Source organism: Delphinapterus leucas, chromosome 20, assembly GCF_059928025.1.
Source record: "Delphinapterus leucas isolate spDelLeu-1000000601 "Yukka" chromosome 20, BTC_Dleu_Yukka2, whole genome shotgun sequence".
NCBI classification, from domain to species: domain Eukaryota; kingdom Metazoa; phylum Chordata; class Mammalia; order Artiodactyla; family Monodontidae; genus Delphinapterus; species Delphinapterus leucas.
In genome coordinates, this window is record NC_143148.1 from 7827288 (window position 1) to 7854836 (window position 27549).

A 27549-nucleotide genomic window follows, 5' to 3' on the forward strand; every position below is an offset into this window, starting at 1 on the left:
ATGTCTCAGGAGAATGACACATGGAAGAAAGAGTGAGTGGGGGAAATGAGATGCGCAGGGGTGGAGATGGGGGTGCAAGGGGGAGCTCAAAGTCTGATTATGCCCACACCTACTCAGCTCTGGTCTCATAATGATGTTTGCAGGTTCAGCACCATTGGCCTTGCAGGAAGGGCCTGGGGGCTTGGATTTCTGGGTCCTACCTAAAGGGAGGGAGCTATAAATGAGGACTCCTGGGTCTGAAAGAGGAAGGGATGGGGGGTTTGAGTCCTGGGACAGGAGGGGCCTGGGATCTCTGACTCCTGGATTCTAGACAGGCCAGTGCTGTGAGAAAGAGCTTCAGAACTGGTGGAGCAGGCTCAGGGTCTGCCTCTTCTGTGTCCTCACAAATGTTCAGAACCCTAAGTTGGTCAGGGGGAAGAAGGGGAGGGGCTCTTGGGCAACCAGGGTGCCCTGCTTGCTGTCACTATGAACCTGCACCTCTCTCAGGGCCCTGGGGGATGAGCTTGGCGCCATGAGGCTGCAGAAGCTGGAACAGCAGGTACTGTGCTCAGGAATCCTGCCACCCCCGACTCTTCCATCTTCCATACCTCCCCAGGAGCCCCACCCCCAGGACTTGCTCTGGGACTCCTGGTCCTCGTTGGTTCTCTCGGAGCCTCAAGTTTTGCAATTGGGAAATGAGAAAATAGGAATTTGGGATCCTCAAGTAGCAAACCTTGGTGATGAGACTCCAAAATTTCTAAGGAACAAGGGTTCTGGAGAGCAGGACTCCTAGGTCCTGGGGGAGGAGGGGCCTGGGAGCCAGGACTCCTGGATCTAAGGAAGGAGTTGCTGAGGGACTGAAGGCCTGGAACTCTCCCACCGACGCAGGACGGCCCTTGCCCCAGGCCCCCTTTCACCCATGTCTTCTGGTCCGGTTCCAACACTCCCATTCCCGCCCATACACCCTTTTCCCGCTCGCGCAGCGGCGGTTGTTTGAGGTGAAGCAGCGACGGAAGCGCCAAGAACCCCTCATGGTTCAGGCCAATCCTGACGCTCCCCTGAGGCCCCGGCGACCGCGGCAGCGGGAGGAGCGCTTCTCGGGTGACAGCGGTGAGGAAAGGTTCCCAGGGTCGGGCAGGAGCACAGCCCTGGAGGGAGGGGTCTGTGGGAGTGCGGAGCCTAAAGGGCTTAGAGGGGAAGGGCCTGGCAGAGCCCTGGGGCGGGGACTTGTAGAGCAAGAGAGCGGGGCCTGACAGAACCCTTGGGTGGAGCCCAGGAGAGCCTGAGTGCAGGGCCTGTGAGGGCCCAGGGGAAGGACCTGTGAGAGTTCGGGGGCGGGGTCAGGGAGAGCGCGGGTGCGGGGTGTGGTGCAACTAGAGGTGGGGCCCGAAAGAGTCCTGTGATTGGGCTTGTTAGAGCTCCGGGGCGGAGCCTGGGGGAGCTGGGGACCGCCCAGAAAGTGCTGGGGCGGGGCCTGGGAAAGCTCCGGGTTGCAGTTAGGCAGAAGAAACCTCACTGCTGAAGTAGGCGAAGCCCGAGGGCTGGGGCTGGGTTATTTAGAGCCGAGGTACTGGAGAGCCCGCGTGGGATTGTTTACACGCGGAATCGAGACAATTTAGCGGTAGGGCTGTGCTTGTTTGAGTCTTGGGATGGAGTTAGGGTCCTGAGTGGGTCTTGGGGGTTTGGGTAGTCAGTTAATCAGGGAAGATATCTCGGAGACCAGTGAGGAGGCGGATCTTCTCAGATGACCGGAATTTGTACATCGTGTTAATGGCCCTCGCCGTACCTTCTCCCAGGCCCCGGGAACCCTTTCCTTCAGGAGAACGTGCCAGAGACACATCTGCGCCCTGGTGCCCGCAGTGTCCTGAGCACCGTGAGCTGCGGTGGAGATGGCAGTGGCGAGCGTGGACCCCTGGTATCGCCGACAGAAGCAGGTAATCTCAAATCCTTGGGCCGCCTATACACTGGAACTCCACTCCCACTAGAACCCAGGAGTCTGGATCCTCAGTCCTTGCTCTCCAAAGGACCCCCAGGGGCCCCGTTTCCTTCACACCAAGGAGTCCAGGTCCTGAACCTTCTCCTTCTCCAACACGCAAGAATCTGAATCTCCAGCCCTCTCCTCCCCCAGTATTCAGAAATCCCAGTCTCCAGACCCGCCCCCCCCATCCTGATTACCAGGCAGTTCCGATCTCGAGTTGGAGGAAGTCTCCGTGGAGGATATTCCTGCCTCACCACCTCCTTATGAAGAGCCTCCGGGGACTCGGCGCAGGGGTTGGCCAGCCCGCCAACGACCTGGTAATTTCTGGGACATTGGGTGAAATCTGGCCCCCTGGTCCATGTGGCAAATCCTCCCCCTTTTTGGTAACAGCTTTGTCGAGATATATTTCACATACTATACAATTCACTCATTTAAAGTTTACAATTCTATGGTTTTCAGTATATATACCAAGATGTGCAACAATTACCACAATGAATTCTAGAACATTATCATCACCCACAAAAGAAAGCCCTATACCTTTTATCAGTCAACCCCCCCCAATTTCTCCCAGACCTAAGTAACCACTAATCTAATTTCTGTCTCTTTAGATTTGCCTATTTTGGATATTTCTATATTCATATATAGAATAATACAGTATATAATCGTTTGTGATTGGCTTCTTTTGCTTAGCATGCTTTCAATGTTCATCTATGTTGTAGCATTATCAGTATTTCATTCCTTTTTATTTCTTAATATTCCACTGTGGTGACATTTCCTTTTATTCTCATGACATGACCAACGATTTCAATAACAGGACTCTGGGTTACCACTCCAAACTCCGCTCCCTCCTCCCGGATGCTCTCTCTGGGACAAGGGAAAGAGAGGACTCTAACTACTCCCTGTCCTTAGATCCAGAGAGCAGTCAAAGACAGTAGGGTTCGGAAACCCAGGGGTTCTGGCCTTCTCCAGCTAGCACTGATGACCTTGTCCCGAGCTCCTGGGACCCAGGTGTCCTGAGCTCAGTCTTCTTCGGGCTTCTTCCACCCTTTAGGGGGCAGTGCTGAGGACGAGAGCGAATCCCAGGATGTTGGAGATGAATACGAGGTGCCCAGTCCGAGACCAAACCCTGGAATGGTTGGTGACGGGGGCCATGGAGACTTAGCCTCCAACAAGGTGGGAGGTGGCACAGGCAATAAGGACATAGGAGGAGGAGAGCTAGTTTCGGACTCTAGGGGGGACGGGACTCTAAAATTCTGCAGCCCAGTCAAGGGCCCTTTTTACTGGTGAGTGGAACCTGTTATGTTTGGGCTAGCAGAGGCGCACCATTTATTGAGTCAATCTAGAGGATTTGAATTGATGTGAGCACATACATTAAAACCCAGCCCCTCGAAAGGCAGCGAGCTTTGGAAAGGGTGAGAAAGGGCCAACTGGCACTCACTTTGCTACTGATGAAAGTGAGATTGTTTCAGTTGAGTAGATCTGGGCGGTACTATATGTTATCTAGACCCAATGAACATTGGTATTAGAGGAATGGGCAATGCTTTCAAAGGGATTCTCCAATCGGTAGGTGGAATGGGTGTGGCTGCAGAGGGAGGCTAATAATGGTGCTGGCCAATCAACACTTGAAGAGGGCTTGGTGGGGTGGGCCCCTTGAATGTACTGGCCAATCAGAAAGTGGCTTAGATGCTTGACCAATAGACAGAAAACTTGGTCGAAAGAGGGCGTAACCCTGAGCTGGAATGGCCAATCGCTAGTTGGCAAGGCGTGGGGGGGGGGGGAGGGCGGGTCTCGGCTGTCCCTCAACTTGAATTTGGCACGTGGGCTAGGGCGAAGACCTGCAAGAGAAGAAAGAGGAGTCGGAGTCTACAGTGAGGAACTCCCCATGGGCGACCGACGAAGAGGTGTCCGAGGCCCCGGAAGGCGCGGGCGGCGCGGGCAACAGCGATGTGGGGAGCTCGCTCCGCTCGCCTCCCCGCGCCCCAGGCCCTCGGCTGGGCGAGGACATGGAAGCGTATGTGCTGCGGCCAGCGCTGCGCGGTCGCACGGTGCAGTGTCGCATCAGCCGCGACAAGCGCGGGGTAGACAAGGGCATGTTCCCTTTCTACTATCTCTACCTGGAGGCGGCCGACGGCCGAAAGGTGCGGTCTGGTAGCCTCGGAAGCAAGTCCCACCTCCCAAGGGCAAGTCCCGCCCCTTTCTGAGCGACAGCAAGACTTAGGCGAATCCAGGCCTTGCTCGTCATTGAACTAGGACTAGTCAGCTCCAGTGCCAAGTCCTGCCCTTCACAGCACTAGGATTCTTTCCTCTCAGAGCCCGATAGGCCCTCCCCATCCCATAATCCAGCCCTGTCCACTCTCGAGTTGGGCCCGCCTTTCTCAAGGCTAGGCCGCGCCCTTTCGGAAGGTCCCAAGCCCCACCTCTTACAGACCCTCGTGAGGTACTGGCCTCATCTTTTTCGATCCAAGTCTGGTCCCTCAGTGAGCCTTCTGTGTTATCAGGCCCCACCCAATCCTGGGACAGGCCCCGCCTCTCAGGAGTCAAGCCCCTTGCTTCGTGGATTTTCCACCCAAAGCCAAGCGACTCCCCTCTCCGTCTGGCCATTCCTGTCTCAAGTGTGGCCGCTTCTCCTCAATTACTCATTCTCTCCCAGAAAGAGGCTTTTCCCCTACTCAGTGCCAGACCTGTTTTTTCCCCGATGAAACACGTACTGAAGTCCTGCTGCGATGTTCCAAGTGAGGCTCTTCCCTATTCTCCAAAGCCAGGCCCTGCCTGCCAGTCAGGCTCGCCCCTCCCTGGGCTCAGCCCCAACCCTGAACTCAATGGCCGAAGGAATAAGGGGCAGATATTAAGATGTGAAATGGGGGCTTCCCTGGTGGCGCAGTGGTTGAGAGTCCGCCTGCCGATGCAGGGTACACGGGTTCGTGCCCCGGTCCGGGAAGATCCCGCGTGCCGCGCAGTGGCTAGGCCCGTGAGCCATGGCTGCTGAGCCTGCGCGTCCGGAGCCTGTGCTCCGCAACGGGAGAAGCCACAACAGCGAGAAGCCCGCGTACCGCAAAAAAAAAAAAAAAAAAAAAAGATGTGAAATGAAGCTCCCCATTCAGGACCCAGCTGATGACTTCCTTCAGTGAGAACCGCATCTCCCAGCAAGCCTTGGGACGCTTATTGCTCCATTACCCTTTCCTCTGTCTTGGGGACCTGGTGTTTCCTTGTCTTTGGACCCCTCGCCCTAGCCAAATACCAGAAATCGACTCTAATGGGCTGTTTCTCACATCCACAGCACTTCCTTCTGGCTGGGCGCAAGAGAAAAAGGAGCAAAACCTCTAATTACCTCGTCTCCCTGGACCCCACAGACCTATCTCGGGATGGGGAAAATTTTGTGGGCAAAGTCAGGTGGGCAGAGTCCTGATGTGTGTGATAAACAGGTGGCAGAGGGCCGGGGGTTGGGGGGGGCAAGGGGACAATTGAACTACATTTCCCAGCGGGCTGTAGAGTACAAGTTCCACCTGCCCTACAATTTTTTCTCTTGGGGACTGATGGGTTTTGTAGTTCTTCAAGTTGCAACTCCAGGGTGGTTGGGAATAGAACTGAAGGCTTTGGAGCAGAGGTTGGCATTTAAGACATTTGACTTCTTGAGAGACACGGGGCTGGCATTCCTAAGTTCCTGTGGGAGAAGAGAGCTGGGATATGTGAGTTCTTTTGTCTTGGAAGGGCGTTCCTAAAGGGTCAAGGCAGGAGGCTAAAATCATGGCTCACCAAAGAAAGAGAGGGGGCTGGGACTAGGTGCATGGAACATGGAACATGAGTCTTTTGTAGAGGATTGATCGGAAGAGTTCATGAGATGACATGGGAAAGCAGTTAATGTAAAATAGGAATAATTATTATTTTTATCTGACCACTTCCCTCCTGGAGCAGATCTAATGTCTTGGGCACCAAATTCACCATCTTCGACAATGGGGTGAATCCAGAAAGGAAGAATTTTGTCCCAGAGACTGCTCGGATCAGGGAGGAGCTGGGGGCTGTGTGTTATGTGAGTGTCTGGGAGACGAGAGAGAGTGGAGCAGGACGGTGGGGAGGGAGAAAGAAGAAGGCCAAATGGAGCATACTACCCTCAGGAGACCAACATCTTGGGATTCCGAGGGCCCCGGAAAATGACTGTGATCATTCCAGGAATCGACGCCCAGAACCAGAGAATCAGTGTCCAGCCACAAAATGTGAGTGCGCCAAGGTTGAGTGTCCCTGGGTCAATGGGGAGGAAGGGCTGGGGGACCGGCCATAGGTCCTAAGGGGAGAGGGAGCCGATGGACTGCATAAGGTCATATATGAAGCCGGTAGGACTTTGTCAGACTTAGGTTTCTCAGTAAGGAGAGCCTAGGGACTCAAAATTCTGCGTCTGGAGGAAAAAAGCTGGTTGGTAGTTGGTTAACCACGTCCCCACTTTACCCTCTAGGAACAGGAGTCGCTATTGAGTCGCCTCCAACGGGGGGCCAACCAGGGGCTGGTCCTGCTGCAAAATAAAGCCCCATCGTGGAGCGACAAGAGCGGCGCCTACGTGCTCAATTTTCATGGTCGCGTCACTAGGACCTCGGTGAAGAACTTCCAGATCGTGCATCCGGATGACCGTGAGTTCCTAGGAACTGGTTTACCTGGGCAAGGGAGCAGGACAAGAACTACTTCTCCCATTAGCACTTGAGCGTTTTTCTAGGCAGGGCCGACTCCACGCTATTGCAAAGCCTATTGGGAAGTGTAGTTTACAAGGCCCTCTGCCATATAAACTGCACTTCCGGAGGATTCCGCGCATAGTGAGGGCGCCGCACAGCCTCTCGGGAGTCGTAGTTCTCGCGGCTCAGAGGCCCGCGGCAGGGATACGACACCCGCTCCCCTTAGTTCCTGACTTCCTTCTCAGCGGACTACCTGGTGCTCCAGTTCGGTCGCGTAGCCCCAGACACGTTCACCATGGACTTCCGTTTCCCACTTTGTCCGCTCCAAGCCTTCGCCATCTGCTTGTCCAGTTTCGATGGGAAGCTGGCATGTGAGTAGTTCAATGAAAATACTCTCATCAGCTTGTGTGCCTACTCATTTGGAGAAAGGGCCCCAGCGTGCCTTCTTTTGCACCAGTTTACTAATAACCAACACTTATTAGACGCCGCCTGAGTGCGCCGTCCTGCGCTCTAGGCAGTGGGCTGTTCGGCAGCACTTGCTCTCCTGAAATCACAGTCCGATCATGGGGGATGGGTCTTAAACAACAAAAAAATCAAAATGCTCGTCTGCTATGAATGAGGAAGGCACACAAGTTGGCTGGGTCAGAGCAAGATATCTCTTAAAAAAAAAAAAAATTTCATCTACATCTGAAGAATCACAAGGAACTAGCTGAGCCAGAGGGGTCAGGGACGGGAACAGACAGTAGCCACAGCTCATACAGAGCTCTTAAGGTGGAAGGGGGCTTGGTCGGTTTGGGAATGAAAGGATAGTGTAGCAGGAGCCTGGGGAACCAATGGGGAGGGACAAGGTGTGAGGCTGGATAGGGTGCAGGATGTTTGGGCCACTCTTTTTTTTTTTTAATTAACTAATTTTATTTATTTATTAATTTTATTTTTTATTTTTGGCTGTGTTGGGTCTTCATTGCTGTGCGCCGGCTTTCTCTAGTTGTGGCGAGCAGGAGCTTCTCTTCGTTGTGGTGCGTGGGCTTCTCATCCCGGTGGCTTCTCTTGTTGCGGAGCATGGGCTCTAGCCACATGGACTTCAGTAGTTGCGGCACGCAGGCTCAGTAGTTGTGGCATGTAGGCTCTAGAGCGCAGGCTTAGTAGTTGTGGTGCACGGGCTTAGTTGCTCCATGGCATGTGGGATCTTCCCAGACGAGGGCTCGAACCCGAACCCGTGTGCCCTGCATTGGCAGGCGGATTCTTAACCACTGAGTCACCAGGGAAGCCCCACCCCCACCCCAGCCACTTTTGTTTGAACTGCTGTGAAGAGTTCTAAGCTGGTGAGGTAAAGTAGGATGGGTAATTGGAAGACATCCATGAGAGTAAGAATAAATACTAGCCAACACTTATGTTATTTGACAAACATTGTTTTAATTATGACTTCCTTTGGGGCCTTACAAACTCATAAGGTATGTGCAATTGTTAGCCGCATTTTACAGATAAGGAAACTGAGTCTATGGACACATGATTTATAAATGTGAAATCAGGCCCACTCATAAATGTGAAAGCCTTGAGGAACTCACCACGTCTGCCAGTAGGAGGATGAGTCTTTGTATTCCAAGGACACACAGAAAACTGGAGCTTAACCCTTTTTTGGTGAGTCCAGTTCCCAGCTGCCTTGGGGAGATAACTGTCCGGGGTTTAATCAAATATAGGTGGAAGCCAAAGAAAAATGACAAAACCCACCAGTCCTTAGTTCAAAAGAAGCCTCGGAATGGGAAGAGGGATGATGGGAAATGTAATTTATCCTCTATTGAGAGGCTCGCCTTTATGCTGTCCCCCTGCAACTGTTTTGGGGACCCAGGAGTAGTGGATGGTGTCAGTTCAGACACACACGGAGACGCTGCTCACTATGAAAAGCTTTATTCCTTATATAAATCAACACTTAAAAATAAATAGGTAATAACATGAAAACTACTTCATCTTAGCCACGCCTCCCACTGAGGTCCAGGCAAGGAGACACAAAGGGAGGAGATGGAGAGGCCAGAATGTGGCTCAAAGGTGTGGTCTGCATGGGGACATGGGTAAGGTCGGGGTAGGGGCAGGTATGGTGGCCAGAGAAGTGGGAGGGTTCCCGAGGCGTGCCCAGGCCCTGGCCCGGGCGGCAGGGGTGAGGTAGGGACCCAGCTCCTCTTGGGCTTGGGCGATGCGTCGGGCAAAGCGGCTGCGATCCCGGGCGAACTGCTCCCAGGGGCCTCTGCGGGCGGCCTGGGCGGGTCCCGCCCAGACAGCCAGGAGATGGACGGAGACCTTCTCAGAGAAGCGCACCTGGAGATGGACCGTCACAGACATGGGGAGACACAGAGATACAGACACAATATACAAACGGCCACAGGTTGGGGGGTGTGGGGAGAGGGAGGGAGACAGAGAGAGAGAACCAAACAAAAATTAGTTGCACAACAACGCTTGTTATCTGGATAGTCATTCACCCACCAGCGGATCCTCCATCTGACTCCCTGAAGATGGAGGTAGTTCCCTGGGGTTGACATGAGTGCAGCTGCTCCTTCATCCCACAAGGGCTCAGCCTCTTGCAAAGGATTGCATTACAGTGAACACAGCCGTCCCAACGGAGCTCACATGCAACCCTCTGCAACACGGGGGACCCAGGAATCGGGGCCTCCAGCCCTTTGGCCCCCAGGCCCAGGAGTTCCAGCTCCCAGCCCTCTCCTCGCTAACCTCAAGAATCTGAGCCCTCAGCACCCACCTTTCTGGTCTTCAGGGGAGGTTCAGGGTCCCGATGCCTGGTGGGGGTTTCTGCAGACTTGAGGCGCATTTGCAGACGGAGGGGCAGCCGAGGAGGAGCCCAAGGAGGTGGGGCCTTCTCTCCAGGTAAATAGATGGCCACTCGGAAGGGGCAGGGCTCAGCTTCTCCCCACTCTGTGGCAGCTTCCCCTCCCTCTGTTTCCTCTCCAGGCTGATATATCCGGTCCCTGAAGAGGGCACTCTGGGTCTGAAGGGAGGGACTTGGTTCCAAGTCAGCTGCTTCTGATTCGTCATCTTCATCCTCATTCTCACCCTCACACTCAGTTTCCTCCTCTGTGTCCTCTCCTGGTCGGTACACCCAGGCCCTCAGGAAGGCACTTGTGTGTGGGATGGAAGAGGAAGCCTCAGATTCTCCTGAATCACTGTCCTCCTCCTCCTCTTCCTCCTCTGTGATCTCACTGGATTGGTGCTGCCAGGTCCTGAGCAGGGGGCTCTGGGCTGGAACTGGGGAGTGTGGCTCTGGGTCAGCTTCTCCTTTCTCAGGTTTTTTGGGCTTCTCCTCCTCAGGCTCCTCTCCTGAACAACACTCCCAGGCCCTGAGGTGGGAGCCTGCAGATGAGGGGCAAATGGAGGTCTTCGTGGCTGCTTTATTCTCTGTTCTTTCTTCCTCTGTGGCTCCATCCACGGGGCAGCACACCCAAGCTCTGGGCTTGGATCCCAGAGCTAAGGGAGAGGCAGATGTTCTAGGAGCTTCTTTATTTACAGCTTCTTCATCCTCCTCCTCTTCCTCCACCCCTGGACAACATTCCCAGTGTGATGGAGGAAAAGAGAACATGATCACTTCTTTATCTTCAGTAACCCCTTCTTCCTTAGATTCCTCCTCCCCAGGAAGGTCTTGCAGGGATGTTACCAGAAGGCTGGGGCACAGGGGAGCAGGCTGGCCATCCATAAATTCACTTCCCTGCTCTCTAGGGATACTGGTTGCTTCTTCCCTGCCATACTCTTCGTCGTCATTATCTGAAAGTCCCCAGGCTTCAAGAAGAGAACACTTGGTTTCCAGGTCAGGGCAGGCCCCCCGGGATGCTTCTCCATCCTTCTCAGCTGCTCCACTGTCTCCAGTCTCCTCTTGAGGGTGCCTGCCCTTGGGGGCATGGTGAGTGGCCAGAGAAGCCTTAGCTTCTCCCTCCGGGACAGCTTCTCCCTGATCTGTTCCGGTTACTGCTTCCACCAACCAGGGCTCTGGAGATCTTGGGCCTCTCAGGTGGCTCCAGGTCCAGCTGAGAAGGCCCACCAGCGGGGACACGAGGTAGAAGGGGTGGGTATCCCTCCAGGGGGCAGGCTGATGGGGCACTTGGCCTGGGGCCATCTGTCTGGACTGGGAAAAAGGGAGAAAAAAAAGGAATCAAGTGGGGCTTCCCTGGTGGCGCAGTGGTTGAGAGTCCGCCTGCCGATTCAGGGGACACGGGTTCGTGCCCCGGTCCGGGAAGATCCCACATGCCGCAGAGCGGCTGGGCCCGTGAGCCATGGCCACTGAGCCTGCGCGTCCGGAGCCTGTGCTCCGCAACGGGAGAAGCCACAACAGTGAGAGGCCCGCGTACCGCAAAAAAAAAAAAAAAAAAAAAAAGGAATCAAGTTTAGAAGCCATTTAGGGGATAGTATCAGAGGATGACCCTGAGTCATAGCAACGGAAACAGTAGCACAAATAGCAACGGGAAAGTCCCTGCCCCACATTCCTTTCTGATCCCAGCCACTCCCACCTCTGTCCCTTGTTTCGCCACCTCTTCTCTCAATACCGAAGAGTCTGGGTCTCAACAAGCCTCTAGCCCCATCTGCTCTCACGCATTAAGTCCTAGTCCCAAGAAGAGAGAACACAGGTCCTCTACTTGCTTCTCTTGGGGACAAAGTCCTGGTCCCTGCTTCTCGCCCCCTCCTGAGGATTGACAAATCAGACCCCCATCACCCTCCTCCCTCGGAGACTCAAAAATTCCGATCCCCAGATGGTTCCTTCATTGGGGACCCAAGAGCCTGGCTCCCAGAACCCTCCTCCGTCTGGCTCAGGACTCCAAGTTCCCAATTCCTTCTGCTTCCGAAGTCCGAGCCCTAGGGTCCGTCCCACCCCTCCATACACAAGAGTTCAGGTTCCCAGGCCCTCCTTAGGACCCAGGAGTCCGGGCCCCGAACCCTCCTATTTCGGAACCCTGAAGTCCGAGCACCCTCCTCATGACTGACCCGCAGTCTGATCCCAGCCCCCAAACCCCTGGGGACCTAGGTGTTCCGACCCCCCAACTCACCGGCTCGGGACCGTGCGTCACCCTGGGGGCAGGAGGGCCGGCTGGGGCTGCCACAAGCGATCACAGGTTCGGACGGCTCGGGAGGCCAGCGCGTTCATCTCCCCCTCCGGCGTTGGGCTCAGGGACTCAAGTTGTCACCGGCTGCTGCAAGTGCTGTCGCGACAAACGGGCGCGGGATCGTGCCGGGAGACGCAAAAAGACAAACAAGTGGGAAACTAAACGGGTTTGCGCTGACGCTACCCGCAGGGCTTTTATAGGCCAACGCTGCCGGACGTGCTAACGCCAAGAGGGGAGGCGGGGTTTCGAAACGTAAACGTGAGGATCTGAACGGAAAACAAGGTTGGACTTCTCGCGGAGATTCCGGGCTTTGTGACGTCACGGCGGCGGCGGTGTTTCCAAGCGTGGCCACGCCCCAAGCAAGAGAGCTGTCACTCAAACGCGTGAACTGCTTAAGCAGTGAGGGAGCTCGCGTAACCCCTGTTGCAGACAGATGCCTCCCCCCTTATTTAACCAGCAGGCCCCAGTCTAGAGTCTCCCACTTTCCCGTCCGGTCGGCTTCCTACCCGGTGTGGGAAAGTATTATTGTTTCCATTTCACAGATGGGGAAACTGAGGCTTGGGAATGAAATCACTTGCTCAAGGTGGTCACAGCAGAGTCTAGATTCATTGCAAAAAAGACAGAATGTGTAAGCCCCCTGAAGGCGGGCACCTTGCATTGCTCACTGCCTGGCACATAGTAGGTGCTCAACAAATATGTGGTGAGGGGATATGAAACCAAAAACTCGGACCCCTTCCCTGTCTTAGGCACAAGGTTCCACTCTTAGGTTTCACCTGCTTCAAATCTGTACAAAACCTCTGCTTACACAAACTGAAATTCTGGCTGGGGAGCATCAACGGAACCTCATGGGAGAGTGGGGTCTTCTGCCACAAATTCCAGGCCCAGGGACACAATCCCAGTCCCGCTGCACCACCCACCCCTGACCTGGTTCGTAATGTTTTCCCTCAAAATACACCCAGAACCCATGTCTCCCTCCTGAGGGGGTCAACCTCAGTCTAGAAGAGAATTTTCATCTGAATCTGAGGTGGAGATTGACACTGGCCATTTGACCATTCTCTCGCCAGCACCCAGGGATCGGGGGCCACTCCCTCCTCACTGGAGGTCCATCCACTTAAAGCCACACTTCCAGACCCCCAGCTCTATTCACAGCTCCGGAGTCCTGACTCCTAGCTCACACCTTCCCAGGTACCCTGGAGTCTCAGCCCCCACCCCTTCCAAGATCCTAGCCATCTCCTTTCGGGGGAGGGCGCGTGGTGCCCATGACTTAGGCCCCTGACTACCACCAGCCCACTGAGGCCCTGGAGTCCAGGCCCAGCTCCTACTCTCCAAACATTGAGGAATCCCAGCTTCAGCCTCTATGGGACCCTGGCTCCCCAGGCTCCAGCCCAACAGGGACCTAGGAATCGGGGAGGGGTGTGTGTGTGGCCCCTCAGCATGGGGTCAGCTGAGCCAGAGGTCAGGCTGTGGTGGGGAGGCCAAGAGGGGCGGGGTCAGCCGGGATTGGGAGGGGAGGCAGCCGCGTGGGCGGCTGGCAGACGGAGGGAAGGACCCGCAGAGAGGAAAGAGAAACTGGGAGAGCGGGGAAGAGAGAAAGTCAGAAGGGAAATCTGAGCGAGGAGGAAACAGTAGACGTGGAGGGCCACGGAGAAAGAGAAAGAGATTGAGTGTACGGGAGAGAGAGAGACAAGGGGGAACAGAGAGGGAGAGAGCAAGAGCGAGAGCGAGAGAGCGAGAGAGCGAGAGCGAGCGAGCGAGAGAGAGGAGAGAGAGAGAGAGAGGAGAGAACAGGATGGAGACTTAAAGAAGAGACTCCATGAGTCCCAGAAAAAGATTTGGACAGAACCAGAAAGATTGGGAGAGAAAGTGATATGGGGGTGGGGATGCTGCCGAGGAGGGAATGAGTAAGAGAGAGATTGGAAGAGACAGAGATTAGAGAGTGAGAGAGACAGAAGGTGAGACTGGAGAGAGAGACAGTATAAGAGGAAGGTAGAGCGTGAGAGGAAGACTCACTATCAGAGACAAAGAGACAAAAGGGTGTGAATGAGCAGGTGAGAACTGAGGGCTATGAGAGTCATCCCCTAAGGGGCAGAGGAAGAGGGGGACTGTGCCTGGGTGTCCCAGGTTCCACGCTGCCCTCTTGTGCTCTCTTTCCTTGGGACCCCAGAGCTGGTAAGTTCCCTGGCTTGGCTGGGAGGGAGGAGCTGCCTGGGTGCACATTCCTGGTGCCCGGGTCTCAGTGGGGATGTTCTGGGGGTGCACGTGGGAGGGCAGGAGACAGGTAGCTGGGGGGCGGCTGGAAAGAGACAGGGAATGCGGGGTCTTGAGCACAGAGAGGGTCAAATTCCTGGCCAGTGTGCAGGGGGGGCAAGAATAAAGGGGCTCCTATTCTCTGTCTCTAGCTGCAGACAGCTGCCCCCTCCCCGCAGCTGCCAGTGCCGCCCACCTCTCTTGGCATCACTCTTGGTATGCGGTCCCGGGCCAGGGCCTCCCCCAGTCCCCCGAGGCCCCAAACAACAGGCTCTTTCTCCTCAGCCTCCTCCGACCTGCAAGCCCCTGACCCTGTCTCTGTCCCCAGCCGGGTCATCTGCAGAGAGGCACACACAGCCCCTTTTTTTTCCTCTCCCCAAGCCCTTGATGGAGGAAGGCAGACCTCGGAGCAGCCTCAGCCTGGCCAGCAGCGCCTCTACCATCTCCTCGCTTGGCAGCCTGAGCACCAAGGTTCGAGCTTCTTGGTGGGGCTGGGGAGGAGGGGGGTGCTCTGGGCTGCCCCATCCTCCTGTTTCCGAACCCTGGTTTCGGTGCCACCTGAGGGACTCTGATTGTCAAAAGCAAGGATCTTTAGCAACGGGGTGTGCCGAACCTAGCAAGGTCCCAAATTTCCCACCCGCCACAGCTAGGAATTCAGAGGCACTCCCAGCTGTCCCCACCCCTTGTATTTTCCTAATTCGAAGCCAGAGTAACAGCCCTGCTTAACTCTGGTTGCTAAGATAAGGCCACTCCCCAGCCGTGACCTCCCCTCTCCCCAGCCAGGAACTCAGTGGCTACTCTTATTAGGACTGAGAAATCCGTGTCCTGTCTCTAGCCATCCCATCTACCCAGTTCTGAAATCTGATAAAGGAAAGACCCTACTCCAACAATAAATATGCCCCATGTGGCCTGAGATTCTTGCATCCCAAATCATCACCCCAGCCCACAGTTCAGTCATGACATTCATTTTCTTGTCCTCCAGACATTCCCCTCACTCATTTCTAGCTTCCCAAGTTCAGATTCTGTAGATTTGAACCTGACCTGGATCAGCATCGTCACCAAGGAGGGGCATCCTGTGGGAATCTGGCCATGGGTGCCTGGGATATCTGTGTGCACAGGAGAGGGAGGCCCATCTACTGGGATGAAGGGATTTGGAGCTCCCACCGCCACCCTGGACATGATCGCTAAGGAATGTCATTCCTTGGCACTGAGGTATCCTTTGATTCCAGCTGACCCATCTCTAGGGACTCAGCACAGAGGTCCTTCCTGATCATGGGGACCTCCCAGGCAGTATTGCCATCTTGGGTCCCAAAGGCTCTACTACATCTTGGGCTCTGGTGGCCAAGAGCATCCTCTCCTTGGCAGTGGACCCTTGATTCCCAAATTCCCTCCGCAGTGGCCAGTAGCCTCTTCCTTGCCTCCAGACACCTCCCGCCGCATGAAAAGTGTCTGTCAACTCTGCACTATGCACATGCAATTCTCATCCCCAAACTCAGATCCCTCTTTATTTATTTTTTAATCTCAGTTCCCCGACCAGGGATTGAACCCGGACCACGGCAGTGAAAGCGCCGAATCCTAACCACTAGGCCACCAGGGAACTCCCTCAGGTCCCTCCTTGACCCAGCTTCTAAAGGCAGCTGAGGAGGGCCTCGGGTTGCCTGAGTCCCACTGCACCGCCTCCCCAAGTCCATCCCAAGGCCATGTTCACTTCTGTCCTCCTTGTCTCTTCAGAAGTCCACCCGGGCGGTAAGCAAGGTGCATGCCTTCGGGAAGAGGGGCAATGCGCTCAGAAGGGACCCTAACCTCCCCGTGCACATCCGAGGCTGGCTTCATAAGCAGGTAGAGTGAGCAGAAGAAGGGAAAGCACACTCCAAGTGATGTTAGAGGCTGTGCCCCTGGCTGTCCACTGTTTCTCTCCTTCCAAGTCTTCTCCAAATATATATATATTTTGATCACTGCTTCCTCCCTTATTCTGTCGTTTCGTTCATTCATTCATTCAATGACCACTTTTTTTTCATAAATTTATTTATGCTTTATTTTATTTTTGGCTGCATTGGGTCTTCGTTGCTGCTCGCAGGCTTTCTCTAGTTGCAGCGAACGGGGGCTACTCTTCGTTGCGGTGCGCGGGCTTCTCACTGCGGTGGCTCCTCTTGTTGCGGAGCACGGGCTCTAGGCACGCGGGCTTCAGTAGTTGTGGCTCGCGGGCTCAGTAGTTGTGGTGCGCGGGCTTAGTTGCTCTGCAGCATGTGGGATCTTCCCGGACCAGGGCTCGAACCCGTGTCCCCTGCATTGGCAGGCGGATTCTTAACCACTGCACCACCAGGGAAGTCCAACGACCACTTCTTGAACATTTACAACGTGCCAAGCCCTGGGTCACATACCATGCAAATAAGACAAATAAGTATCTATCTACATTCAAGATGGGAGTGGGACAGGGATGGATAATAAATTAGTATAAAACAAGCGGACTAAATGATTTTGGATGGTGGGAAATGAAGCACTGTGAAGAAATAACGCAGGAGAATGTGCTGGAAAGTGGCTGAGGGATGAGAGCTACTTTTGACTGTTGGTCGGGGAAGGCGTCTCTGAGGAGATGACATTTGAGCTGAGAATTATATGTCAAGAAGGAGCCCATTGTGTTAAGATCTGGGGGGCAGAGGGAATCTGAAAGCAAAGGGCCCTGCAGCAGGCCAAAGTTTGGTGTTTGGAGCAAGCCAAGGTGAGAGAGAGGAGGGGCGGCAGGGCGACGGGGCGAGCTTCTTTAAGTGTGGTCCCAGACCAGCAGCGCCAGCATCACCCGGGAAATTTCTAGAAATGCAAATTGTCAGCTCCCACCTCAGATCTACTGACTGGAGAACTCTGGGGATGGGACCCAGGAATCCATGTTTTAATGAGCCCTCCTGGTGATTCTTACGTGCACCCAAGTTTTAGATTCCCTGTAAGCCAGCAAATTAGGGTAAGGAACTTGAGATTTATGCTAAGTGTGACGGGAAGCTCTGTTTTGAGCAGGGGACTCACATGGTCTGATTTATAATTTTAAAAGATCATGCTGCTTCTGTGGGAATGGATTGAAGGGGAGAAGAGGGGCACAAGGTTAGAGATGGAGCAGTTCTGGAAGAGGAGATGGGGAGATGCAGGATTCAGGGTATGGCTCAGCATCACCTTCCTGGCCTCTCTGTGTCTCACACTCCATAATGATCGGGCCAAGTCTTCCTATATAAAGCCACTGCCCATGTGTGGTACAGTATCTGTCCCAATCTTCCTGTAACTTCTCAATCCCCAATTGACACATGAGGAAAAAATGAGGTTTCTAGTGGGGAAATGACTTGCTTAAGGGCACAGTTTGAAAGTGGTGGAGCTAAGAGTCAAACTCAGGCCCACCTGTGTCCAGAATCTATGTCCTCTCAACTGCAACCCACTGGTTTCCAGTCCTCCATCTGAATCTATTGCACCAAACATGTGTCTCTGCCCCTCTCCTTTCTTTGGGTCTTTGGCCCCAAGTGTCACTGTCTCCATCTCCTTTTTTCCCTCCCCCCTCTACTCCCACTCTGTCTCTCCAGGACAGCTCCGGGCTCCGGCTCTGGAAACGCCGCTGGTTCGTCCTCTCTGACCATTGCCTCTTCTATTACAAGGGTCAGTGCCCCAGCTGGCATGGGGTGGGCGGGCCCGCCTCCCACCTTCCCTTTCCACTAGCCTCTTGGCCTCTAGATCCCTGTGTGACACTTGACCCCAGGCTGTCTTTTGCAGACAGCCGCGAGGAGAGCGTCCTGGGAAGCGTCCTGCTCCCCAGCTACAGTATCAGGCCAGATGGTCCAGGAGCCCCCCGAGGGCGGCGCTTCACCTTCACCGTGAGTCCATCCAACCCCCATGGGCACTAAGGCACTAGGCGATGGGGGCAGGCATGGAGCATCCATTACTGGAGATAAAGACCAGGTTCCATGGCATCCTTCTTTTTAGAGGGCCCGGCGGCCGGGTCCTCCAGCTCTCTCTTCCCGCAGGCGGAGCACCCGGGCATGAGGACCTACGTTCTGGCGGCTGACACGCTAGAAGACCTGAGGGGCTGGCTACGGGCACTGGGGCGGGCCTCCCGCGCGGAGGGGGACGATTGGTGAGTATAAGTACAGGCCACGCCCCTGACACTCTACCTCCAGTCTGGGTCCTGCAAATTATCCGGCTAACCCCTCCCTTTAAAACCCTGCCCTCTTCAGTGTCCAATCACTATTCTTCTAGCTGTGGAAACTCCGCCCTTCAGGCCCCACGTCCAGGGGACTTCATCTCCAATCAGCAAAGAGTCTATCTCTTGTAAGCTCCGCCCACCGTTTTGTCCATCAGTATTGCTCATTCTCTAACTGGCTCCCGCAGAAGTCTCCACCCCCTGAGGCTGCCACCTAAAAAATGTTAGATTAAAAAAAAAAGGAAGGCTCCAGGCTCTGTCTGCCTCTCCCAATTTTCAGGCTGGAGACGCATAGTCTAGGGCATTGGGCCCAGCGACCTGGATGGACCTTGTGGCCCTGCACAAGTCACTTCCAACTCGGGCCTCAGTTTCCCCATCCGCAAAATGGGGAAAACAATTTACAGTACACTACCTCCCCTTTTTTCTTTGTAGGTTCCTGTGTCCTTATCTGTGAAATGGCAATTAGGGCTGTTATAAAGTTCAAAGGAGTGATGTCTTTTTCTGTGTCCACTCGTTAGTGGGCAACCCAGGTCATCTGCACGTCCCCAGACTGGGGAGGGCCCTGGCGGCCCCGGTGGTCCCCCAGAGGTGAGCAGAGGGGAAGAGGGGCGCGGCTCAGAATCACCGGAGGTGGCTCGTCTCTCCAGAGGTCGTGGCCGGATGCTCACCCCCAGCCCCATGGCTGACCTCCAATCTGGACCCCGAATTCGGAGGACAAGGAGCCCAGAGTGAGTTGGACGAGGGAGTCTGGGACGAGAAGGTTCTATAGGGCTGAGCTTCAGTGGAAATGCTGTGGGCGTGGCCGAGGGGCGTGGCTGGGACTGATTAGGGGAGTGACTTAGTGCTTTCTCACTGATGTGTGTGACTTGCTGGGTTCTTGTGGGGTCAGTGCCTGTTGGGGAGAAGTCTTAAGGAGGGGATACCATAAAGAGGGAAATTATTCAGGATCTGGTTACTAGAGGAGGGTTCTACTCCAGAGGGACAGTGAGACACCCTGAAGGGAGACAGATCTTTGAGGCTGGCTTGATGGGTCGTGGGATGAGGGGGCTCTAGTTGACGCAGTTCGCCTATTCTCTCTTCCCTACAGCCTGTTCACACCCTTCTCTCGCCCTCCCTCCCCTCTGAGCCTCCCCCGGCCCCGTTCTGCTCCTGCACGCAGACCCCCTCCCTCCTCTGGAGACACAGCACCTTCTGCCAGACCCCATACCCCCTTGAGTCGCATCGATGTCCGGCCTCCCCTGGATTGGGCCCCCCAGCGCCAGACACTCTCCAGGCCCCCCACTCCCCGACGAGGACCCTCCTCCGAGGCTGGGGGAGGAAGGGACCCCAGGAGTCCCCAGCACTGGAGTCAGGAGGCCAGAACACCGGTGAGCAGAGCTGATGGGGAGAGGGACTAAACCTCCCATTTGGCCATGGGGCTGTCTTTCCAGGCTGGTTTCTAGGCCACTGGCCCCTGGGTATCATGGGGATTGTAGTTCAGCATAATCACAGCTGGGTTCAGATGTGAAAGGGAGAGTGAACTTTAACTCCCATGAGTTCTCAGGGCTCTCCTCAGGCTGGTCTTTGGCCGTTACCCCTTAAGCATTAGGGAGATTGTAGTCCAGAATACTCTCCTCTAGGACAATGCTGTGAGAGGTAGCGTCGATTGCATCTGCCTTGTGTCTCCAGTTTATCTTTCTAAGTTGGTCACCTACTATTTCCTCTGAGCATCATGGGACTGTAGTCCTGAAAATCCACAGCTAACCACGAATGTGAGAGTGAAAGTAGACTGCAACTTCCATTGGTCCGTGGGACTGTTTTGCCAGGCTCTCCACTTATTAGCATTCTCTGTGTCCCAATGGCACACAGCTGGAGAGTAGATAGTTGAGGAAATTCTGGGGGCCCAGTTCTGAACCTCAGAGAGTCTCCTAAGGCACTGCAATTCAGGACACATCCATTCTAATATTTGTTAGTAAGACATGCCAATTTCTAAACATCTCTATATCAGTATTCCTCCCAGGCCCCCTCTGGTTCCTCCACATATCTCCAGCTCCCTCCAAGGCCTCCTGGGACCCGGGCTTCCATGGTTTTATTGGTAGGTATCCTGGGGCACCTCGAATCTGCCAGAGCCCCTTCCCTTGCTTTCTTTGCTATGGTGAATGTCATCTCCTGGACTAGTGTGCCTAGAGAAAACTGGGTATTTCAAGGTGCCTGGATATATATTAGTTTCCTAGGGCTGCTGAAAACTGGGTGGCATATATATATAGAATATCTCTCCATTCATTCATATAATTTTCTAGGTCTGTCATTTGAGTTTTTCCATAGAGATTTTTGTGCTATTAGTTAAGGTAATTAAGGTAATTCCTAAATTCCTGATAGTTTTTTGTTTTTTTTGGCCACACTGTGAGGCTTGAGGGATCTTAGTCTCCTGACTAGGGTTTGAACCCAGGTCACTGGCAGTGAGAGCGCCGAGTCCTAACCACTGGACCACCAGGGAATTCCCTACTGATAGTTTTTATAGTTATTTGAATGGTATATTCTTCTTTTTTAAAAAATATTTCCTAGTTATTGATGGTGTAGAGATATGCTATTAATGTTTGTAACTTCATTTTACACCTGGCATCCTTCCTGAATTCTCTTATTTATTCTAATAATTTTTTTATGCTATTTTTTGGGGGGAGTAGATGAGCACATCATCTATAAATAATGATGGTTTTATCATTCCCCTTCCTATCCTTACACTTTTTTCTTATCTTATAGCATTGGTCAAGATCTCTAATAGTGTGTTAAACTGTAACAGTGGTAGTGAGCATCCTTATTTTATTCTCAGTCATAAAGGAACTCTCTAAGTTTTCTCCATTAATTATTTATTTGCTATAGCTATTTGGTAGCAAAGACCACTTCCTAAAGCCCAAAGTCTGGCAATTGGTCTACTGAGGTTTGCTAAAGCTTGGAACAAAGCTAATAAGGACAGAGGTGTCTGTTAGTAGCAACAGGGCTCAGCGCTGAGCTACAATAAGGACCTGTTTGGGCACGTGACCTCCAACCTTTCTCTTTCTCCTCAGCCGGGTCCCCCTCTAGACTCAACCTTCCACCAAAGCTTGGAGACAGATGTAAGTTCTCCTGATTGAACCCTTGCTGAGTTCCCAGAGCTGGGGAGAGAATGTTTAAATTGTGGGGCAGGGGGAAGAGCCAGATCTGGTCCATAAATAGCTCCTGTCGTCCTTTCTCCAGACTCTGTTGACCAAGCTGTGTGGGCAGGACCGGCTCCTGAGGAGGCTGCAGGAGGAAATAGATCAGAGGCAGGAGGAGAAGGTACAGGGCTCTGGGACAGGGGAGGGGCATCTGGCCTCTCCACGTGCCCTTAGCCCATCCTGATCCCCAGCATACCCAAGGATATAGGAAGACACCTTTTCTCTCTTCCTGAGGCTGGGGGTGGTTTCAGAAGTCTAACCATCTTCCCTTTCGGTGCAGGAGCAGCTAGAAGCAGCCCTGGAATTGACTCGACAGCAGCTGGGCCAAACAACCAGGGAGGCTGCAGCTCCTGGGAGGGCTTGGGGGCGCCAGCGCCTCCTGCAGGACCGACTAGTCAGTGTGAGGGCCGCTCTTTGTCACCTGACCCAGGTGAACATCTGGGAAGGGGCATACCTCCAAGGAGACCCCAGGATTCTACAGGTTGTTACTAAAGGGAACTTGCCCCCAAAGGCTCTTGGGAAGGTGGTTCTTGAGAATCCCCCCAATTTTAAGCCAATGATCTTGACATTCCTAGAGGGTGAGGGGCATGCAGCCAAGAAACAGTAGTATTTAATTTAGCCATTTAAGTGGGAGATTTTTTTTTTTTTTTGAGATAGATTTAGCTTCCAGTCTAGTAAGTTCTTTTTTATTTATTTATTTTTGGCTGCGTTGGGTCTTCATTGTTGCGCGAGGGCTTTCTCTAGTTGCGGCGAGTGGGGGCTACTCTTCGTTGTGGTGCACGGGCTTCTCGTTGCGGTGGCTTCTCTTGTTGCAGAACACGGGCTGTAGGCGCACGGGCTTCCGTAGTTGTGGCACGCAGGCTCAGTAGTTGTGGCACACGGGCTTAGTTGCTCCACGGCATGTGGGATCTTCCCGAACCAGGGCTCGAACCCGTGTTCCCTCCATTGGCAGGTGGATTCTTAACCACTGTGCCACCAGGGAAGTCCCAAGGGGGTGATTTTGATACGGACTTCCTGGCTTTGAATCTCAGTTTCCACTCATAGTTGCTCTGTGACCTTAGAGAATTTACTTAATCCCTCTGGGCCTTAGATGCCTCTCATATAAACTTGAGATAATAAAAATAATATTTACTTCATAGGGCTATTGTGAAGTTTTCATAAATATATGTAAATGAAGGAATGTTTAACACTTTTGTACCTAGTATATGGTAAGCAATACTTACGTTAGCTGTAATTATTACTATCTGTAAAATGGAGACATTAACAGTACCTACCTCAAAAGAATTAAATGAGAGCTAAGAACAGTGCCTGGTACATAGTAAGTGCCAAATAAATGTTAGCTGCAAAAAAAAAAAAAAAGAAAAAGAAAAGTCTGTTTAGGGCTTCCCTGGTGGCGCAGTGGTTGACAGTCCACCTGCCGATGCAGGAGACACGGGTTCATGCCCCGGTCCGGGAAGATCCCACATGCCGCGGAGCGGCTGGGCCCGTGAGCCATGGCCGCTGAGCCTGCGCGTCCGGAGCCTGTGCTCAGCAACGGGAGAGGCCACAACAGTGAGAGGCCCGCGTACCACACACACACACACACACACACACAAAAAGTTAGCTGCTCTTGTTATTGGTATTGGCAAGGAAGTTTCCGCTGCCCAGGGGTGTATAGGTCTCATGGTCTTGTCTGTTTCAAGAATTCATTAGATCTGTAGACTCTGCCGCCCTAGAGGAGTGCAGAGGTAATCCAGAAGATTCAGGGAAAGCTGTTATTGTCTACACTAGCAGTTCATTGGAATGGCAGGTTCAATACAGACTCTGGGGTTCCCAGTAGTCTGAGCAAAGAGGCCCTTGGGACTTGCAGTCCATATACCCCACAGGGCACCTGGGGCCAGGCCACCCTTCCTCCTGCTAATCTAGGAAAAGATGGGATTGGGGAAGATCTGGTGGGAGGACATGCTAACTCTCTGTCTCCCCCTTTCTGGGACCTGAGGAGCGAGAGCGGGTTTGGGACACGTACAACAGCCTGGAACAGGAGCTGAGCACCTTGAGAGAGACCCTTGAGTACCTGCTGCACCTCGGGTCCCCCCAGGTACACCCCTGTCCCAAGCCCCCAAGCCCCACCCTGCACTCCAAGATCACTTGGAAACCCTTTTGGCATTTAAGCCCATCCCATAGAATCAAAGCCCCTCCCATGTTATCTTTAGCTCCTCCCCCTCTGCCTTTTCCTTTCATTTATACCCAATAATTAAGACAGTGCCCTTAATTTCAAGACCTATCTTCAGATTCGGAACTACTGCCCCGTCTGGTTCTAAATCTCTCCTCTTACTTTGAAGCCCTACCCTTGGGGTCAAAACTCTGCCCCTCAGCCCTGTCCCATCCTGCAAGTTCATCTCTTGCATTCTGCATCCTGACTTTCACTTTTAAATTTATCCTCTGGAGGCTCCAGTTCTAAATCCAATCCCTTACTTCAAGCCCCACTCCTGAAGCCCCCATTGCTTGGCCTCAGACCCACGTCTTCATTCTAAGCCTAGCAATAGAGTTTCTAAATCATATACCTTCAACTAAACATTCTGGCTTCTAGTATTAAATGCATACTCACAGGTTTAAGCCCCACCCTCTTCATACTAACCCCCTCCCACTTCCTCCTAAAATCCACCCCTCAACGCTAATCCCCCACCTACTGGTGTTAGATATTCCTCAGCACCAGCAATATATGAAAAGAACAATACATCACAACAAAATTAGGCTTCTTACAGGAATGCAAGGTTAATTTAACACTTGAAAATAAGTTCATGTAGTTCACTACATTTAATAAAATAAAGAAAAAAAACCACATGGTCATCTCAATAAATGCAGGAAAAACATTTTAAAAATTTAATATCCATTCATGATAAAATCTCTCAGCAAAGTAGGAATATAAATCAACTTCCTTAATCTGATAAGGCATCTATAAGAAACTTAAACTTACAGCAAACATGATTGTTGGCAGTGAAATGTTGAAAACTTTTCCCCAGTATTTGGAATAAGACAAGTTCTCAGACCCAGGATCCAGACCCCCAGCCCCTCCTAGTTCTAGTCAGCATTGTCCCAGGGATTCTAGGCAGTACAAGGGAGTCTGAGACATAAATTAAAGGTATAAGGACCAAAGAGGAAGACGTAAAGCTGTTTTTATTTAAAGATGACAAAACTGTGTATGTAGAAAATCCAGAATAATCTCCGGAAAGATTGGTAGGATAAGCCGATCCAGCAAGGTAGCTGAATGCAAGGATAACATGCAAAAATCACTTGTCTTCCTGTATGCTAATAACAAACAATTAGAAAATAAATATTCATAAACAATAGTGTTTACAATTAACATAAACAGATTAAATATCTAGGGAGAAATATAATGAAAGACATGCACGACATCTACTCTGAACGCCACAAAATGTCATTGAGAGAAATTGAAGACCGATATAAATGGAGAGATGTACCATGTTCGTGGATAGGAAAGACACTAATGTAAAGATGTGGTCTCCCCAAATTGATTTCCCCAGTGGGGATATTCGATCCCAATACAAATCCAGAAGGCTTTTATGTGGAATTTGACAAACTGACTCTAAATTCTATCTGGAAGTGCAAAAGGCCAAATGTAGACAAGGCAACCTGCAAAAACAAAGCTGGAGGACTAACACAACTGGATATCAATCAAGTCTGACTGTAAAGCTACAGTTAATAAGAGGGCAGTATAGTATTGACACAACATTAGACAAATGGAACAAAGGAAAGAATAGAATATTCAGAAACAGACTCACATCTATTTATATGGTCACCTATTTATAACAGAGGTAACACTACAGAGCCATACAGAAAAACAATGTTTATGATAAATGATAATGGGTAAGTGGGATATCTAAATGGAAATTTCAGACCCTTTCCATGGCCTATCAACTTTAACCCTCCTTGCATTTTCCCACCTTTGAGTAACAAATTCCTTTCCTCTCCCCAGGACAGAGCATCTGCTCAACAGCAACTATGGATGGTGGAAGACACACTGGCAGGTCTGGGGGGCCCCCAGAAACCACCCCACCACACTGACCCTGACTCCCCATCCCCTGCACTCCAAGGCAAGGAGTCCTCAGAGAGGGAGGTGAGACTCACCTTTTTCCCCACGCCCAGCTTCCTGTTCCATCTGCCCCTGGCCCAGCTCATTACCTACTCCCCTCTTTCTCTCTCCCTTGACCAGCTAACCAACCTCAGGCATGTGTCCTAAGCTCTGGAAGCCTTTGTTTTCTTATTCGTTGTACTATGATCATTGTCCAGTGATGTGCTGGACCCAGTTCCCAGCACCTCCCAAGGTCCAATTGCCTGCCTTTCTTCTCAACTCCACATTCAGTGATGTCATGTTGGTAGCTTGAAATTGACCATGGTGGGAGTGTTTACACCGTGGAAACTGGCAAATGCTACAAACCAGGGCTCTTTTCTCCCAGAGGGCATTTGTTAAACATTTACCAGACACTGCTGATCTTAACCCCTACCTTGCGGGGACTGTGAGAAGGAGAAACTGTGACTAGAATGTGCCTGACATATAGAGTAAGCCGTCAGGAATCAGGAGCCACAATGGTTGTAGGCGATCATCAGATCATGTATCCCGGAGACCTGGGTTTAGATCTCAGCTTTGCTATCTTTGTGACATCAGTCACTGACCTCAATCTCTGAGCCTCAGTTTCCCCATATATCAAATAGGGATAATAATAGCTGTCTCGTAGATTTACCGAGGGGATTCAATGAGATAATGCTGGTAAAGTACTTAGCACCATGCCAGATGCATAATCATTATAAAACCTCACACATATAATGCCCTGCCATGTGCCAGGCACTGTTCTAAGTACCTTACATGTATCGATTCAGTCCTCATATCAGGGACTCCCCTGGTGGTCCAGTGGTAAAGAATCCTCCTTACAATGCAGGGGACGCAGGTTTGATCCCTGGTCAGGGAACTAAGATCCCGCATGCCACGGTGCAGCTAAGCCCTCGCGCCACAACTACAGAGCCCACGTGCCCTGGAGCCTGTGCACCACAGCTAGAGAGTAGCCTGCATGCTGCAATGAAGAGCCCACGTGCCACGAGGAAAGATCCCGCATGCCTCAAAGAAGATCCTGTGTGCTGCAACTAAGACCTGACGCAGCCGAAAAAAAAAAAAAAAAAAAAGCTGTAGGTTAATATCCTCATATCAAAAGGTGAAATATGGCACAGAGCGGTAAAGTAACTTGCTCAAGGTCACACAGCAAAAAAAAATGGCAGAACTGAGGTTTGGAAACCAGATCTGGCTCCTGGTTTTCAATCTTAATCCTACTTATGCAGTGTCTCAATTGCTAAGTGCTTGAAAATGGTAATAATAGTGGTAATGATAATTATTATTCCCCTTTCCTGACCTCTCCAGAGCCTGCCTGAGTCCTTGGAACTGAGCCTACCCCGGTCCCCTGAGGCTGACTGGGGGCAGCCCCCAGGGGGCGACAGAGAGCTTGCCAGCCCTCGGTCAGGTAAGCGTCTGAAGTGGGGAGGGACTTGCTCGGCATTCCTGGTCCTCACCAGTCCCATTCTACTTCTCCAGGTCTTGGATCTCCAAGGGTCTCCCGGGCTTCCAGCCCTGAGGGTCGCCGCCCCCCTTCCCCACAGCCAGGAACCAAGGTAGGCTGTCCATCTGGCCTGCTCAGGTCCACTGTAACCCTTTGACCACCACAGGAAGGACCCCCTGTCCCCACTCTTGGGGAAACATCTGGGAGAGGAGTTTTAAGGCCACATCCTAGAGCAGAGACAGCCAGATTTATTAAGAGTGTTGGGAGTGAATTTTGTCTCTGCCACTTCTAAGCTGTGTGACTTTGGGTCAGTTATGAAATTTCTCTGCCTCCATTTTACCATCTGCAAAATGGAGCTAATAGCGGTGTCTACCACCTCGGGCTGATTGAAGAGTCAAAGTAGATGAACGCCCATAAAACTTGAAAGTAGTGCCTTAGAGCAAGCACTTCATTCATTCATTCATTCATCAATCATTCATTCAATATATACTTATTAAATACCCTCTTCACTGTCTAATAAGGTAGCCAGTAGTCACATGGGGCTATTTAAATTTAAATGAATTTAAATGAAATACAAGAAAAAATTCACTCTCACTCGCTAAATTTCAAGTGTTCAGGAGACATAAGTGGCCAGTGGCTACCCTGTTGGACAGTGAAAATATAGAACATTTCCATCATTCAGGAAAGTTCTAGCACAGAGA

The 27549-nt window shown here is 52.3% G+C and overlaps 3 protein-coding genes across 3 annotated transcripts in view; 2 read left to right on the forward strand and 1 right to left on the reverse strand.

Moving 5' to 3' along the window:
- On the forward strand, positions 1–10762 carry TULP2 (TUB like protein 2). The gene is given in 12 exon segments (XM_022585144.2): positions 1–32; positions 445–538; positions 963–1089; positions 1776–1913; positions 2158–2274; positions 3009–3130; positions 3784–4095; positions 5235–5347; positions 5870–5984; positions 6070–6168; positions 6405–6576; positions 6861–10762. Coding segments are annotated over 12 exon segments (1575 nt in total). The 3' UTR covers positions 6995–10762.
- PPP1R15A (protein phosphatase 1 regulatory subunit 15A) lies at positions 8505–11926 on the reverse strand. Its single transcript, XM_022585140.3, is given in 4 exon segments — positions 8505–8670; positions 8673–8925; positions 9362–10730; positions 11652–11926. Coding segments are annotated over 3 exon segments (1707 nt in total). The 5' UTR covers positions 10727–10730; positions 11652–11926; the 3' UTR covers positions 8505–8581.
- The window catches only part of PLEKHA4 (pleckstrin homology domain containing A4), a 26102-nt gene continuing 10390 nt past the window's right edge, over positions 11838–27549 (forward strand). The window contains exons 1-14 of the mRNA XM_089902596.1: positions 11838–14426; positions 15687–15794; positions 17516–17803; positions 17954–18063; positions 18648–18857; positions 19217–19496; positions 20117–20203; positions 21174–21221; positions 21343–21423; positions 21583–21732; positions 23281–23379; positions 25279–25419; positions 26713–26812; positions 26884–26960. Of these exons, the coding sequence (XP_089758722.1) occupies positions 14019–14426; positions 15687–15794; positions 17516–17803; positions 17954–18063; positions 18648–18857; positions 19217–19496; positions 20117–20203; positions 21174–21221; positions 21343–21423; positions 21583–21732; positions 23281–23379; positions 25279–25419; positions 26713–26812; positions 26884–26960 (2187 nt within the window). The 5' untranslated portion in view covers positions 11838–14018. The remainder of the gene's footprint in view (positions 14427–15686; positions 15795–17515; positions 17804–17953; positions 18064–18647; positions 18858–19216; positions 19497–20116; positions 20204–21173; positions 21222–21342; positions 21424–21582; positions 21733–23280; positions 23380–25278; positions 25420–26712; positions 26813–26883; positions 26961–27549) is intronic.